The sequence below is a fragment of the Puma concolor genome, chromosome A2, assembly GCF_028749965.1.
Source record: "Puma concolor isolate L17-30 chromosome A2, mPumCon1.1.hap2, whole genome shotgun sequence".
NCBI lineage: Eukaryota > Metazoa > Chordata > Mammalia > Carnivora > Felidae > Puma > Puma concolor.
Genome location: NC_141668.1, coordinates 15,305,976 through 15,321,354, shown reverse-complemented (window position 1 = coordinate 15,321,354; position 15,379 = coordinate 15,305,976). Strand labels below are relative to the sequence as shown.

The 15,379-nt window shown below is 47.9% G+C and overlaps 1 protein-coding gene across 4 annotated transcripts in view; it reads right to left on the bottom strand.

Annotated features, from left to right (window-relative positions):
- HIPK2 (homeodomain interacting protein kinase 2) overlaps positions 1 to 15,379 on the bottom strand; it is a 190,394-nt gene that overhangs the window by 125,475 nt on the left and 49,540 nt on the right. For all 4 annotated transcript variants that reach the window (XM_086688795.1, XM_086688803.1, XM_086688816.1 and 1 more), the window contains exon 2: positions 2,934 to 4,017. In XM_086688795.1, the coding sequence (XP_086544921.1) occupies positions 2,934 to 4,017 (1,084 nt within the window). The remainder of the gene's footprint in view (positions 1 to 2,933; positions 4,018 to 15,379) is intronic.

Genomic DNA, 15,379 nt, shown 5'->3' with positions numbered 1-15,379 from the left:
AGGAACAGAACATAGGGCTCAAACTGGGCTGGCTTTCATGTTGACTGTGCCCTTGAATCCAGAGCTGGGCGCAGAAAGTCACTATAAGGACCCGAAGCAAGCTTTTTGGCCAAAGTGACCCTGAGGAGGAAGAGGTCAGCCTGCTCAGAATTTTGGTTAACAGTCATCTAAGGGCCAAAGAAAAGGAGTCACATCACACCCAGGTGGAGGACCTTCCAAGAGTAACGGGGGTGCAGGGGCCAGAGGTGGAAGTTGGGGAGGGGGGAGCTAAAGAGAGCCTTGGGACTGTCTGCAAAGAAGCCTTCCACGCCCACCAGATGCCCTGAGCTGGGTCCCAGGCCCCAGGTGCAGACACAAAAGCAAAGTAAACGGCAGAGACCATCTGGTGGGAAAGGGACAGGCACAAGATGGTAAGATGTGAGGACATAAAGAATCCCAAAGTCAAAGTTACTGGATCCATCAAGTTGTACTCTGACAACTTGTATGCATTGCCTTTTTTTAAAAAAAAAAAAAAAGAAAAAGAAAAACAACAACAACAACAACAACAACAACAACAACAATCAGTCCCACAACCCTGGGATCATGACCTGAGCCGAAATCAAGAGTTGGATGCTCAACCGACTGAGCCACCCGGGCACTTCTGCATTGCCTTTTGAACAGTTTTTAAAGGTCCTTTTATAAGTCGCCATGTTCACTTTCTAGTAAAGGCAAATAACACTGGTACCTGTTCACTGAATGGCAATTTAGCGTAACTGAGTAATAAAAGCCCGAACACCAGCTATTCCTCAACCAGACCTGCGAAGGTGACAGGGCGATCATGCCGCCCAGAGCTACCCCTGGAAGAAGGGCACTTTCTAAAGAGAACATGCGTCAGCTGTCTCACCGCCGCACGTCCTTGTCCTTCAACCCTTCCCTGGGGGTTCACGCAGGGCCCTATCCCGCAGCCTCCAAGCTCAGGCCCTGCCTCCCCCTTGGCCACGGCGCGGCTCATGGTTTCCCTCTCCACGTGGCTCCAGAGCAGACGGACAGACACCAGACTGCAAGCACGTGAGCAGTAGAACCGTCCCTCCCGGAACTGGCAGGGAGGCAGGGAGGCCAGGAGCGGAGGTCAGCAGAGGCTCCTCTTGGGCCGGGGAGATGGTGTGTCGGTGCATCTGGACGGAGTGGGAAAGGAACGCTTGGGGAAGGACTGGGGTAGAGCCTGAAGAGCGGCTGTGGCCCAGTCTCCTAAAGGGGAGGGCGGGCCAGGGCCCCCCCGAGACACAGCAGGGGTGGGGCCCAGAGGCCGGTGAGGCCCCACTGGATGACGAAGGGGCGGGGACACGACCTGTAGGCTCAGACCTCCCAGGGAAGGAGGTGTGAGGTTATCTGCGGAGGCCTGCAGGCTGAGGGCAGTAAACGGGGCAGGGAGAGGGCAGCCTCGGGGATGGGTGACCAGTCCGAGGGGCCCACGCGCCTCTGGCACATTTCGCAGCCTTTCTCTGTGGCCGCGAGCATCAGGGCAGAAGGGCTCAGGCACACACGAGTCTTGGGACTTCGGTTTTATGGCCTACACGGCAACCTCTTAAATGTGGGTCGGCCCACGGCTTCTCACGGCAGCTCAGCTTCACTCCTCGCCGACTTCCACCCTCGCGGGCCTGCTCACCGTCACCTCAAACACCGCCCATCACGGTCTCCCCAGAACGGACTCTCCTGCTTCCCGTTCCTTCCCGCTCCTCACACGCCGACCACGAGCTGGACAGTGAGCGAGGCACTCGGGCGTGGTGACAGTGAGCGTCACCAGGGCGCATCGTCCCAGCAAGCCCGAGGCCGGTGACCGGACTTCCCCAGCTGGTGGGCGAGGAAGTGAAGGCACGGAGAAACAAGGCAACGAGCCCACGCCACACAGCTCAGCGAGAGGGGCTATCCGGTTCAACCCCGGCTCTCTCATCCGGGGACCCACCAGAGCTGCTGTTTCCAACCTTAGCTGCTGTGCTGGGATCCCCGGAAAAGCTGTTAAAATAACATCCGTGCACGACCCCACACCCAGAGAGGCTGATTCAGCTCGTGGGGATTAGGACCCCACCCGGCTTATTTTTCAACTCCATCCCTCACCCCCCCCCCCCCCACACCCCCGCAGGTGACTGCAACACACGGGCCAGGGCTGGGAACAAGTATGCCAGAGACTCCAGAGGGTCTGGCCGGGGTGTTGTGCTGTACCCCGGGGCCCAGCAATGTGCCTGGCACGCGCTGGAAGGGCAGTCAATCCTTGCTGACTGACAGAAGGAATGCAAACGCCACACTCCCCATCCAGGGCTCCAAACCTGGAGCTCCCACCAGGCATGAGCTGACTGGCCCCTGGGCCACACCTCACCCTCCTGCCCCGCCTCCTCCCTGGGGACAGAAAAGTCATTCTCCCCGCCTCACCTTCTTCCTGCCACCCCGTTCACCGGCCTCAGTGCTTGCTCCATGTTTAAGGATGCAGCTGTGGCCCCTTGGTCTGGTATTTCAGACCCCAACACCCCAGTTTATCCTTTCAATCACATCTGCCACCACCCAGGTGCCCCGCTGTGCGGGCGGGGGTCCTCCTCATCTCCCGTGCAAGTCTGGAGGCTTCCTGCAACAGTGACTCCGGTAGTGCCCGCCCCGTCCAGGCCTGGATCCTTCTCACCCACGAGGACCTAACTGCCCGGCGGTGCCCTCCACCCCAGCCTCCAGGGATTCCCTTCTGACTCCGAAGGTCTATGCCGAGAAGCCTACTTGGCTCCGGTCTCGCATGGCCTCTGACCATCATTTCCACGTGCACGTGTCCTCGTTTTCTGACTAAACTGAGATCACTTGAGGGCAACAACCGTGGGCACGTAATTTGGCTTCTCCCACAGTGGCCGCCACCGCCCACGCTCCGTGAGCACCGCCGGGCCCTCGCCATTTCGTCTCTGTGTGAGTGGCCTTACCTGTAGTATCTGGACTGCAGGTAGGTGGAACACACAGCCTTGGACACGTGACTGGCCGAACCGAAGTCGATGACCTTCACTCTGTACGGCTGCCTAGACGGATCTACCAGCATGATGTTTTCCGGTTTGAGGTCGGCATGGATGAGACCGAGGCTTTTCAGCTTCATCAGGGCTGTGGCTACCTGCTGGAGGACTGGGCGGATGTACTTGAGGGGCAAGGGGCTGAACTTGTTCTGCTTCAGAAAGTCATAGAGGTTCTGCTCCAACATCTCAAAGACCAAGCACGTGTGGTTCTTGTGCTGGAAACACTCGTAGGCGCGGACAAAGTTGTAGTCGTCGGCGCTCTCTGTGCTCAAGCGGGCCAGGATGCTCACCTCGATCTGACCCTGCCGGGCATACGACGGGTGGTTCTTCAGGATTTTGATGGCCACGATCTCATTGGTGCCCCGTTTCCAGCACTTGACCACTTGCCCAAACGTCCCTCGGCCCAGGAATTCTAAAACTTCATAAGTGTTGGTCATGGAACACAGCACCTCATGCTGGACCAGCTGGTAATCACCCTCGCTGTTGGAGCCACTGTTTTTGGAGGTGGCAGTCGATGTGGTGGCAGTGGCTACAGTGGCCCCACTGGCATTATTCTGAATCATGGGTGGATGCTCTTCGATGATCTGCACGCTGCTCGTGTTCTCAATCTCCTCACTCTTACGCTTGAGTCCACATTTTTGGTAGGTATCGAGAAGGCTCACAGTGCTGCGACGCATCAGGTTGTGTGGTCCGCCGAGGACTTGCCCGGTGACAGAAGTGCTGCTTGCCGATGTTACGACTATGTGCCCGGTGCTTCCTGGGAAGATGATGGTCTGCTCGTAAGGTAGGCTTGGGTTTGGGATCGGCAAGGAGGTGCTGACGGTTGTGGTGGCTGGCTGAGAAGGCGGGATGTTCTTGCTCTGGCTGTACACTTTGCTGTGGGAGCCGTACCCAGTCATGTCCCAGGCGGAACTCGGCTCCACTTTCAGTTTCTTCACACTACAGAAGGCACTTGATTGAAGGGTGTGAGGGGAGAAGACTTGCACATGTGAGGCCATACCTAGGAGGAAAAGAAAGGGAAAGACACATATTTTAGTCGCCACGAAACGGACGAGCTCAGCAGATTCATCTCAGTTGTGACCGGTGGCTCGGGTCCTAGAGAATATTTTCCTCCCACTTCAAAGCAAGGTTGGGAAAGTGAATCTATCCCCCCCCCCCCCACCCCGGGGAAGCACATGCTGGTCACTCAGTTCGTGGGGCCGAGGAGTTCGTGTTCCGCCTGCCCCCGTGGGGGGTGGGGCGGGGGAGAATTGTAGAGTCGGTCAGGAATACAATCAAGACTCAGATACAGAGTTGGAATATCAGGACTTTGTTCGTGACTTACTTGTTTTTATAAATACTGTTTGTGATAGAAACAGATTCTTCCCCAATTCTCGCCGGGTTGCAATCCTACTAAAACCGAGGACTGTATCAGGTGGCCCAGGTAACTGTTAGACTTAATTGTCCCACATGGTCTGCTACTCCTTGTCACAGACCCTGTTGGGTTAACTCGTTAGAAGAAACATCTTCCTCTACGGGTCCAGGCATGGCGCCACTCATGATCCGGTAGCTTCTGGATGAATCGTAATTACCCCCTGGGATCTTAGTCATCTTAAATGAATTCTCTAGGGCTGAGTAGATCAGCAGTTAGTCTGATGCTTTCATTTAGATGGTCTAAATAAAACATTTTGTCATTTATTTTGTTTTATATCATTGAAACCTTTACTTTTTTTGTGGGGGGGGGAAGGGGTGGGTAGCACCATTTATGGGCTCTACTCACTAACTTTTCCTGCTGAATTCATCTATCCATAAATTTATCCATAAAGTACTGTTCTTTCGTACCAACATCTCAGCCACAATTTAGATAACCTCAGAAATCTATTAGACTATAACTCTGGAATGGTTGCACAATTTAGAATTTTGGTGATTCTAAAAACAAACAAAAATCATAGAAAAGTATCAACGAAAAATAAGGCAACGAAATGAGGAAGGTAAGTTCTTAACAGTGAAAGTGAAAACAAACACTGCTCATCATCTAACTGTAGTTGATAAACATTCGTTTTTTTGAGAGAGAGAGAGAGAGAGAGAGAGAGAGAGAGAGCGAGCAGGGGAGAGGGGAAGAGGAGAGAGAGAGAATCCCAAGCAGACTCCATGACCAGCGTGAAGGCCAATGTGGGGCTCAGTCTCACAACTGTGAGATCATGACCTGAGCCAAAATCAAGGTGGACGTTCAACCAACTGAGTCACCCAGATACGCCATAACCATTTCTCAAAGAAGCACAAGGACACTGGGATTTCCATCAAGGACTGCTGTTGTCTAGCCATCCTTGTGTTCCTGTCTCAGACCCCTCGCATTACCTAGAGTGGTCATTAAACATTTTCCTTCACACCCTGTCACCTGTCACCCTAGCCACCCTCCCTCCCAGCAGACACCTTCCACTTGTCCAGGAGCCCAACACCTGCAGTCTTGCTTTCCACCTTTATTCTCTTCGTTTCAGAACATTCCTGAATCTACATCCAGCCCCCATCCTTTCTGCTTTCTCCCCGGTCTCAGAGGAAGCTGTGTCTCTCATTTCCAACCCCCAAATCTCCTTTCATTCTCATGATTCCTCCTCTCCAGTTCCCTCCACTGTCCTCTCCCTCTCCCAGAGCTTTCAATTTCTGCTTGTTAATTAGATCCAGGTCCTTAGTAGGTATTTAATAAAGTTTTGCCAAGCAAATCAATGACTTAATCTTTTTCTGCCTTCCTGTGTCACCGTGTCACACATTCCCAATTTAGAAGGTAAGAAGAGTAACAGCCATACTCTCCCCCTTTAATTTTTTCCTTCTCACCTGTCATCAGTGGTTTATGCTCCCTCTTCTTCAAGGCTCTCTCCTTAGTCTACGCCCCCATCCCGCACACCCACACACTACAGGGCTGTGTTCTGCAAGGTTCTTAAAGGTAAATGACTTCCCAATTGCCTAAACCAATGGCCCCTTTTCAGCCCCTATTCTCCTTGACCTCCCTGCAACATCTGATATGCTGACCACAACTCCCCTCCCGATGCTCTTATCTGTGCTTATGAGAATCTGTAATCTCCTCCTCCGGTGTCTGATTGCACGCTGTGTGCCTGGGTGGTTCCTTTTCCTCTTCCTCCTTTAAAATGTTGGCATTTCCAACATTTTGACTCTGTTCTCTCTGGAAGATATTCATTCAAACAGTTTGAGCTGTCATTTTTATGCAGGCGACTCCCACCGTTTATCTCAGGCCAGGTTCTCCCTCTTATCTTCCATTAGGAAGTTCTGCCTCCTGCAACGTCAAAGACTATCTCCCAAAGCTGAATTCCTTATCTTCTCCTAAAACTTTAGCCATCTCACGCCCCTTTCTAACATCCCCCTTTCTGTTCATAGAATATTCTTCTAGTCACTTGGTTCCAAAAATGTGGATTTACCTTTGATGAGTCTTCTTTTATCCATGGACAACCATTTCTCTTTCTTTCAAAATGTCTTTTGTAGCCATCTCTTTATTTCCGTTCTGGCTGCCACTTCCATGATTAAAGCATTTATTTATCACTTCCTAATAGGACTAGGGCAAATGCCAACATCTGGTCTACCTGAGAAGTCTTTTCCTCTAACTTGTCCATATTCAGTCACCAGATTAATCTTCCTAGAATAATTCTAGGCACATTACTCCCCTGTCCAAAAACTTTCAGTGTCTTCTTAGTGTCTACAAGATAAAGCTGAGGACTCTTTCACTTAACACTATCACATTCAATTTCAATTACCTTCTTGGTTTCATCTCCAACGAAGAACTATCCTCAACCCCCAACTTGAATTAAGCAGTTCTATCACTGTTTCTAGAATGTCTCTACATGTCCTACCTCCACACTCCTATCTCCATTCCCTCATCTGGCACGCCTTCACTGTTTCTCTGAAGTTATTCAAAGACCAGACAATTCGGATCCCTCCTCTTCCCAGACCTCACCAACCCACAGTGATCATTCCCGAATCTCTTCCTCTACAGCACTTGCCATATGCACTATCCATTTGGCCACAAATTGTACCTCTGCCTTGCAAAATCTTGTCTTGTTGAGCTGAGTTACTTATTTTTTGTGCTATTTCACTTGTTACACATTTAGGTCATGTTTCCATAACCAGCTTATATTCTGGATCCAAGAGCTACAGTTTATATTATCCATGGCAGGCACTCAGTTGATGGAATAAAAGCACTCTAACTGGCCAGACCTCCAGGAGAGCTTAGCTCTCTGGCCATAGAGCAATGACCAGTCATGGGCACCTATGGGACCTGGCCATCCCCCGGAAAGTAAAGAAAAACCTGTCGCTATCTTCCCACCCATACCAAGGCTTTTTTAAAAAAAACGAGGCAGGGGTTGGGCAGCTCCTGCCCTGATGTCAGCACTCACAGTCTATCGGTACTTTCAGTGTGGACATGCTCTGACCGTCCACAAGCAGCCTCAGCCTGACACCCAGCACCTGCTCGGAGCCCCACCTTCATCCTGATCCCATAGATCTGAGAAAGGCTTCCCTTCCTGTTTGGATCCTGAACTCCAATATCTACCTATACAAAATGACTACACCTCCATATACATCTTTCTGCCCGGCAAGACCATTTTGGCTTGCTTATTCAGATTCTACACTTTACCTATTTTTTCCCCATTGCTCTTTCTGTTCAAGTCAACCTCCCTCTAATTCTGTTGTAATACTGAAAATGTTGTTTTCTATAGTCACCAGTACTAAATATTCATATTGTCCTAGATGTTGTCCACTATGTAGAAATAACCAGTCCCTCGACTTTTAGTAACTTATCTACTGGAGGCAAAGCGTTTCCTTTGTCCTTTGCTACCTCATGTGCCCCTCATTCCTCAACGCTCAAGTACTTGGGGAGGGAAGGGTCGCATGGCATTGGAAGAAAGTTGCTGATGTTACATAAGGGAGAAGTGGCTCTTTTCTCTATTTTCACTGTTTCAAAAACATTTTGTAGAAAAGCCAGAGTGTAGAAGTGGAAATTTACAGAGGGGAAGAGGATGGCTTATGACTTATTTGTTATTGGGATGACAGCCAAGGGTCATAAAATTGTGGAAATCATCGCTGGCTACCTCTGGTGACAGATGCCCAGGACCGGAGAGGAGATGCGCGTGGCTAACAATGCCCTTCATCGCGCCTGGGGCCTCAAATGCTATTCCTCAGGATTACCATGATTCTCCAGATTTTAAAATCTCAAGTACCCACTAGGCTCTGGGCCAGATGTACTATGGACAGAGTAAGCACACGTCCGACTTTGTCTGGGACAGTCCAGAGTTACTCTTTCCAATCCATTCTCACAAAGGTCCTAGTTTGAAAGCTAGGAAGACAATTGATGGGTTTAGGCTCCCAGGATTAAGCGGAAAAATCAGGCCCTGACCCTAGACATTCCAACCAAAACAATTCTATGTGCCTCTTTGTCTCTGACTTAATGGTTTATTGATAAATTCCGTTTTCTAGGATTAAGAGTAATTTTTCCACCTAAAAATAAGAATAGCTAAATATCTTCCTGATTTTCCTGAAGGATTAGCGCACAAGATTTTTTAAATGTCATTTATTAAAGGACTGGCTCATTTAGTTCTTTCTTCTCCCCCTGCTTAGTTGCTTAGTTTCTTCATAATTTTTTATTTCACAACTAGAAGAACTGAAAAGTTGCTTCACATCTGAGTACATTTCCTTTCCATTTCACCACCCCAAAATTATCTACTGGAAGATCAGACTCTGGTGAAACCATGGGGATGAGTGAGGGTTCAACTATGATTTAAAAAGAAATTAAATTGAATTCAACTTCACTGAATTCTACCAAAGCTTGAGAGAAGGAATTGTAAGTAAAATAACGGCACCATTTCCCGCAGTGAATAAGGTTCAATTGTGGTTTGGCAGATGTGAAATAGATTACCACACAGAATCCAGTTACATTATTCGCGAGAACACAATCGTGAGCACCACAATCGTGAGCACCTTGGTGTAGAAGGTACAGACGTCCCCACTTCCCCAAATCCTCTGACACACACTTCTGCTGAGTAATGAGTGTTTGATAGGAGCAATCAGGAACTTAAAGGAAGGATTAATTCCCATACCCGACGGGATGCCGTATCTGTATCATAAATCAAATTATTACATGAAGAGGGGCGCCTGGGTGGCACAGTCGGTTAAGCGTCCGACTTCAGCCAGGTCACGATCTCGCGGTCCGTGAGTTCGAGCCCCGCGTCGGGCTCTGGGCTGATGGCTCAGAGCCTGGAGCCTGTTTCAGGTTCTGTGTCTCCCTCTCTCTCTGCCCCTCCCCCGTTCATGCTCTGTCTCTCTCTGTCCCAAAAATAAAAAATAAACGTTGAAAAAAAAAATTATTACATGAAGATATCGTCCAGTTCTAGAATATTTCAAAAGAAATGTCAAAAATATACGAATGTTAGAAATAAGCACCTGAATGGATATTTTTCAACATCTAGGGTTAATCTGAAAAACCCTTGATCACCCTGTACAACATGATAATTGGACGCCTCGGGGCTTGAAAAGTCCTAGGAAAAAAATGTCTTCGTGGACATGCAAAACCATATTCATACAATTTTAATGATAGTCTCCCTGCTTATCAAGTTTATATTTCACAACTAGTGCAAAGATAATTTCAGATTAGCCAATTTTAAATGATATATTTCCAAAATAGTGTACACTAAATGCCTGTGGGGCTTTTACATTGTTTTCAATCAAAGTCGGTTTATCCTCTAGTGGTGTCACGTTAAATATACAGTCTACTCCATCAGAGCACAGTTGAGAAGCAAACATACACTCGACAGAATTCTTTTGTCGATAATGACAATAACAATACTACTGACTGCATTAAGGGTCCTCTATATAAAAAAGGCTGGGGCTGGGCACAGAAGGAAACACAAAGACATCTAACACATCAGCATTGCCTAAAGGAGCCTAAAACCTCATGGGTTTGTCAAGTTCACGGCAAATTAAAAAACAACAGGCAATTCTAGGCAAATTTAAGTAACTAGTCAAGCTAAACATGACAGGAGTTTAGAGGAGCTAAGACTTGAGCTGAGAGTAGAGAGAGGGGGTATCTTTGAAATGTTCCAGGTCCTGCTAACTGGCGTAAGCAAACTGTGGGGAGCAGCCGGCACTATGGCCCTATGCCCTCAGGAAGTTTAGGATTTGCTTGGAGATGACAATGTAGGGGCATTTTACATAGGAAAACAACAACAAATGCTAAACGAATAAACAACCGTGTGTACCAATACCTACCCACCCAGAACTGTCATCTTCTAACTCAGTCTTTCCGAAGTAAGTTTTGAATACTCAGTAAGGCTGGGGTGGAGCCCGACCACTAAAGCCACTCCCATCCAACCTTTAGCCTTTACCCGGCCTTACTGACTGTCCTCTAACACAATTAACAAGTTGCAGAGGGACTATCATTGACTTTGCTCTCTGTGTCAGACCCCGGGTGCTTACACCCCACAACTGTAAAGTGCATTTTCCCTGTTTTACAGATGAGTTAATGGAGTCTGGGGACATGATCTAGTTTGTCCAAGGTCACTTTGCTACTACGAGCAGGGCTGGGATTTGATCTGATGTCCGCCTGACTCTCAATTCATGCTATTAACCATTCTTTTTCACTCTTCAGGTTCTCAGACTAGAAGTTCCAAACAAGGAGACCGGTCCAACAGGCAAGGAGAAATAAAAGCTGATATGGGAGAAGCGACAGATGTAAAGTATGGGGCACCCCCGACTGCGCACCACCTGCTAAAATCATGGGCACCCACGACAGTGATCATCCTAAGCCATCTACCATTTCTGCATCGTCTGGTTCCCATAACATCCGAGAAATACAACCAGTCAAAATTGGTCAAATAAAATAAGTGTACGTCATTAAAGAGGTAAACCTCACTTATCCGATGCAGAGTGGCCCCAGTGGGCAGAGCACTGGTCTGGAGCGAGATGATCTGGGCTGTCACGGCAGTCCAGGGGTGAGGCAATGAGGATCTGGACTAAGGGACTGTCTGAGGAAACAGAAAGGAGGTAGCAGAAACACAAGGCTTTGTGGAGAAGAAAAGACAAGACACACTGAAAGGTGGGATGTAAGGGCAAAGGAGAGAGACATCAAATATGTCTGGGGGACTCAAAGGAGCAGGGTTCCACGGCCATGGCAGGAAAGACGGGGAGTGGAAGCAAAGCTGTCTGTCTCCGGGGCGGGGGATGGGATAACAGAACAGGTTTTCCACAAGTGGAGCTACAGCACTGGCAAGGTGCCCAAGTGGAGATATTCAGTGTTGAACTCTTCACGCTGCAACTCTGAGGCAAGGAATTCCTTAATTTACCCAAACTAAAGTGTCAGGAGTCTCTGGTCACTGACCATCAGCATCTACTTCCCATTTGCTCAGTTGAGTCTTGAATGAGGATAAACCATTTTGAAAAGAGAATGGATTCCAACAAGGTGCGCTAACCTGGCACAGGATTAGTCAGAGGGGGAAGAGGGCAGGGTGACCCTGGATCAGCTCACGCGCACACCAGAGATTGCTAAACAAAGATCAGCAGGACCACTGACAAAGATACCAAAAGGGGAAAAGACTAAAATCAAAAGTTCACATCCCAAAGAGACAGAGGAAGGAAAGGTGTCCTTGATTTTGAGGGGAGAGTCCGGCTGGAAGAGTTCTATTGTGGACAGATTTCATTGTAGGCATTGATAACAACATAGAGGAAACGTTCTATACGTACTGAGAAAAAAACCAGGACAGGAGAATGAGCGAGAGATCGTGACTGGAGATATTGACCTTAAGGACCATCACCAACACCTAGATGGAAATGGAGTCCGTGTGGGTAAAGCTGTTTCCCAGGAGAAACGGTGTAGAAAGTAGAGCAGATGGCAAATAAAGAAATCCTTGGGGGCACAGACGTTGTCGAATAGTATGAGGAAAGTATGAGTCATGGGGAAAAGTCAAGGATAAAATGATGATAAACACAATTAAGGGATTGATCCTAGAGAAGGAAAACAGAGAAAGAGCTACTGGGCCTGGCTGGATACAAGCCAATGGCCGTCTTTTCCCACAGTGTCAGGAGGAGAGAAAGAAGGGGTGCTTTCCCGGGAAGAGAAGCAAATGCACCAAGTTACCCTCTTGCTTTTCCAAGAAATGTGATTCTCTTCAGGACTCCCAAAATCCTTTACGTCATCTGCCTTGAATCTACAAATTCTACCAGAAGCTGGAGCCCTTCAATTGAGAAAGCATCCTGTCCTCGCCATTTGCAAATTCTCATCTGTCTTCCTACGGGCTCGTGATGTGTCGAAATCGGCCCCTCTCAGGTTCAGACTTACTTCTTTTTGGAAGTTGCTAACCTCACCTATAACAGCTTTGAGCCTCTCTCACATTCACCTTGCTGTGACTCTACCATATTGCCTGAACAAAGCCATAAACCGTGATAGATGAACCAGCCTTTCACGGCAGCAGGTGAAGTACCGTAGTCCACGAATGGATTATGTGGAGGCCATGTTACCAGGTGTTTACAGGCAATCTGGAAATTAGGAATCCAATATAATTCTGGTGAAGGAAAGAATGGTGCCATTAAGACACACATGCTTTCCAGTTTCTTTCTCTAGGAAATTGGCGGAATCCATGAAAAGAGAAACAAAACGAACTCAAAAACTCCTTTTTAAAACAATAGTTGCATTAATCAACACTCTTGTTAGTAAAAAAACAAGGAACAAAAAAAACCCCTAAACTCCTGAACGTCAGAGTATTAGTTTCCTGGGGCTGCTGTAAGACAGGACCACAGACTGGGTGGCTGAAGCAACAGGAATTTGTTCTCTCACAGTTCTAGAGGCTGGAGGTCAAGATCAAGGTGTTGGTAGGTTCAGTTCCTTCCGAGGACTCGTTCCCAGAATCCGTTCCAAGGCTCTTCATGGTCTATAGGAGGCTGTGTTCTCCCTGTGTGTCTTCACTCCCTCTTCCCTCCATGCATGTCTCTGTGTCCAAATTTCCCTTTTTATAAGGACACCAGTCATGTTGGATTAGGGCCCACCCTGATGACCTTACTGTAACTTGATTAGCTCTGTAAAGATTGTGTCTCCAAACAAGGTCACGTTCTGAAGTACTGGGTGTTAGAATGAAGCATGTGAGTTTGGGGTGGGGGGCACAATTCAACCCATAATAATAGGTTTAAGGAAACCAAAAGCTTTTTACCAGACTTTAATCTTCTCAGGATATAGAGTCTGGATATTCCAAAAGAACTCCCTCCGTTTTTCCCTCCTTAGAGAGAAGATATTTCATTTTGTGATTTCCCCATATCTTGCCTCGAATGACCTATGAGGGCATTTCAATTAGTCACATATTACATATGGAAACAAGCAAAAGCAAAGTGGTTATTTTCAATTAAATTCTGCATGACGTGCATGTTCTAGTGCTTCTGGAAAAGGCCATGCAGGGATGTACCTGTTATGTATCCTGAGGATAACTGCAGTCAACTCTGATATAAAGGAGAGTTGGCAGGGACATGTTAGTAACACCCAAATGGGAAAGAGTCAGCCAAGTTTCTAGTTCTGACTCTGGGTGTATCAAATATTTGTGAAGTAGGACATGAGTAAGCTCAAAAGAGAAATCATTTGGGGGCTGGGCATGGGATGGAAGTTTTCTTCTCGGGCCAGTCTTGTGTCACACGTACTAATTCTCTTCTGCTGTCCACACTGTCCTTTTCATGCAAAGCCTGTGGCGGCTGTGACATTTCCCAGCTTTGCATTTTCCTTCCAACTGAGGATCTCAAGAAGAGAGGCCTTCCTAAACAAACTTGACGGGATGAAAAGGGTAAATATCCACCAACTGTAAAAACAAAACCAGCTTTACTCCTGGTTTCAACACAGATAAATTCCATTCAAATATACATTTTCCAAGGATCTAGAAGGATGCTCATTTTGTTCCTGAAATGTTCTAAATAAGGCGGTTGAACTTTCAATGGTATTAATTTCCAGGTGTTTGAGTCACAAATTTTTGCAAAAGCCTTGTCCTCGAATCTCTCAGCCACTCTCTCTCATTACCGCCCCCCCCCCCCCCCTTCACTACTGCTCCAAAATCATGACTGACACCTCAAGAAACGAGTGAGCCAGAACTGGAACAGATCTTGGGGAGACCAGGTATGTATCTGGCAATGCCATGCAAGCCTCAGTTTCGAGTTTTCTATCCTTTAGAAATGTCTTATAAAGTCTTGTCCAAATCAAGGCTAAAAATCCATTAGGCTTTTTACTCTCGAGTGCAAAACAGAGTTATTCTGGTACCATACTGGTAAAGTAAAATCAAATGGTCTCCTTACTTAACCGTCACTCATCCCATGTCCAGCCCACAACCGATTTGTCTTTCTGAGCTCATTTAGGTTCACCTCCGGAAATGCTTGGCACACTCAGCATTGGAACAGGAAACCTACTTTCCTCTTCCCCATTTGGTATTCTAATTACTGTGCCACGCCAACTCTCTTTGACACCAAAGAGTACGCAAATTCCATTACTCTATGGAATGCTATTGCTACGTGTCCCCTCAAAAGATATGCTGGAGTCCTAACCCCCGATGCTCGCAAAGGTGACCTTCTTTAGAAAGGAGGTCTTGAGGCTGTGATCCAGTTAAGATGAGGCCATTAAGGTGACTCCAAATCTAATACAACTGGTGTCCTTATAGGAAGAGGAGGAAAGACACAGACACACAGAGAATTCCGCGTTAAAGACAGAGGCGGAGATCAGAGTGGTGTGGCCGCAAGCCCAAGCGTGCTGAGGGCTGCGGGTGCCACCAGAAGCTAGGGAGCGGCCAGGAAGGCTCTGCCCGGAGCCGCAGTGGGAGCCAGGCCCTGCTGACACTCTGCTTTCCGACTTCTGGCCTCTGAACTATGAGAGAATAATTTTGTGTTGTTTCAAGCCACATTTTGGGTACCTTAATGCGATCATAGCGCTAGGAAACGAATATAACTCTGTAATATATTTCAGGATCTATTTCACCGAAAAAAATATGTTTGTACTCAAGCTGTGATAAAGCATTTGTAACAATCGCAGGGCCAAATGGAGTCTGTCTTTGCCGCCTCTTGGTTGAAAAGCTCTAGAAGCATCCTCAGCTTTACTCCCATGGCTTAGTCACCGATCCTGCCAGGGCGCAGAGCACCTCCCCTTTCGATGCGAATACATTTGTTCAGGGCAACCCACGTTCGACTTCAGAACAACAAAATTTGGGACGAGAGCAGGCGACAGTTCCATCTGTGCTCAGCTGCAGCCCACCAGCAGTTAAGGAGTCCGGGGAAGGCATTTCCTCAGACCCGCCCTCTTGAAACCTCAACTCCTTGCTGTTAGACAAAGAAGCCAGGACAAAGGCCCGCCGCCTGCAATCTGCTCCCGG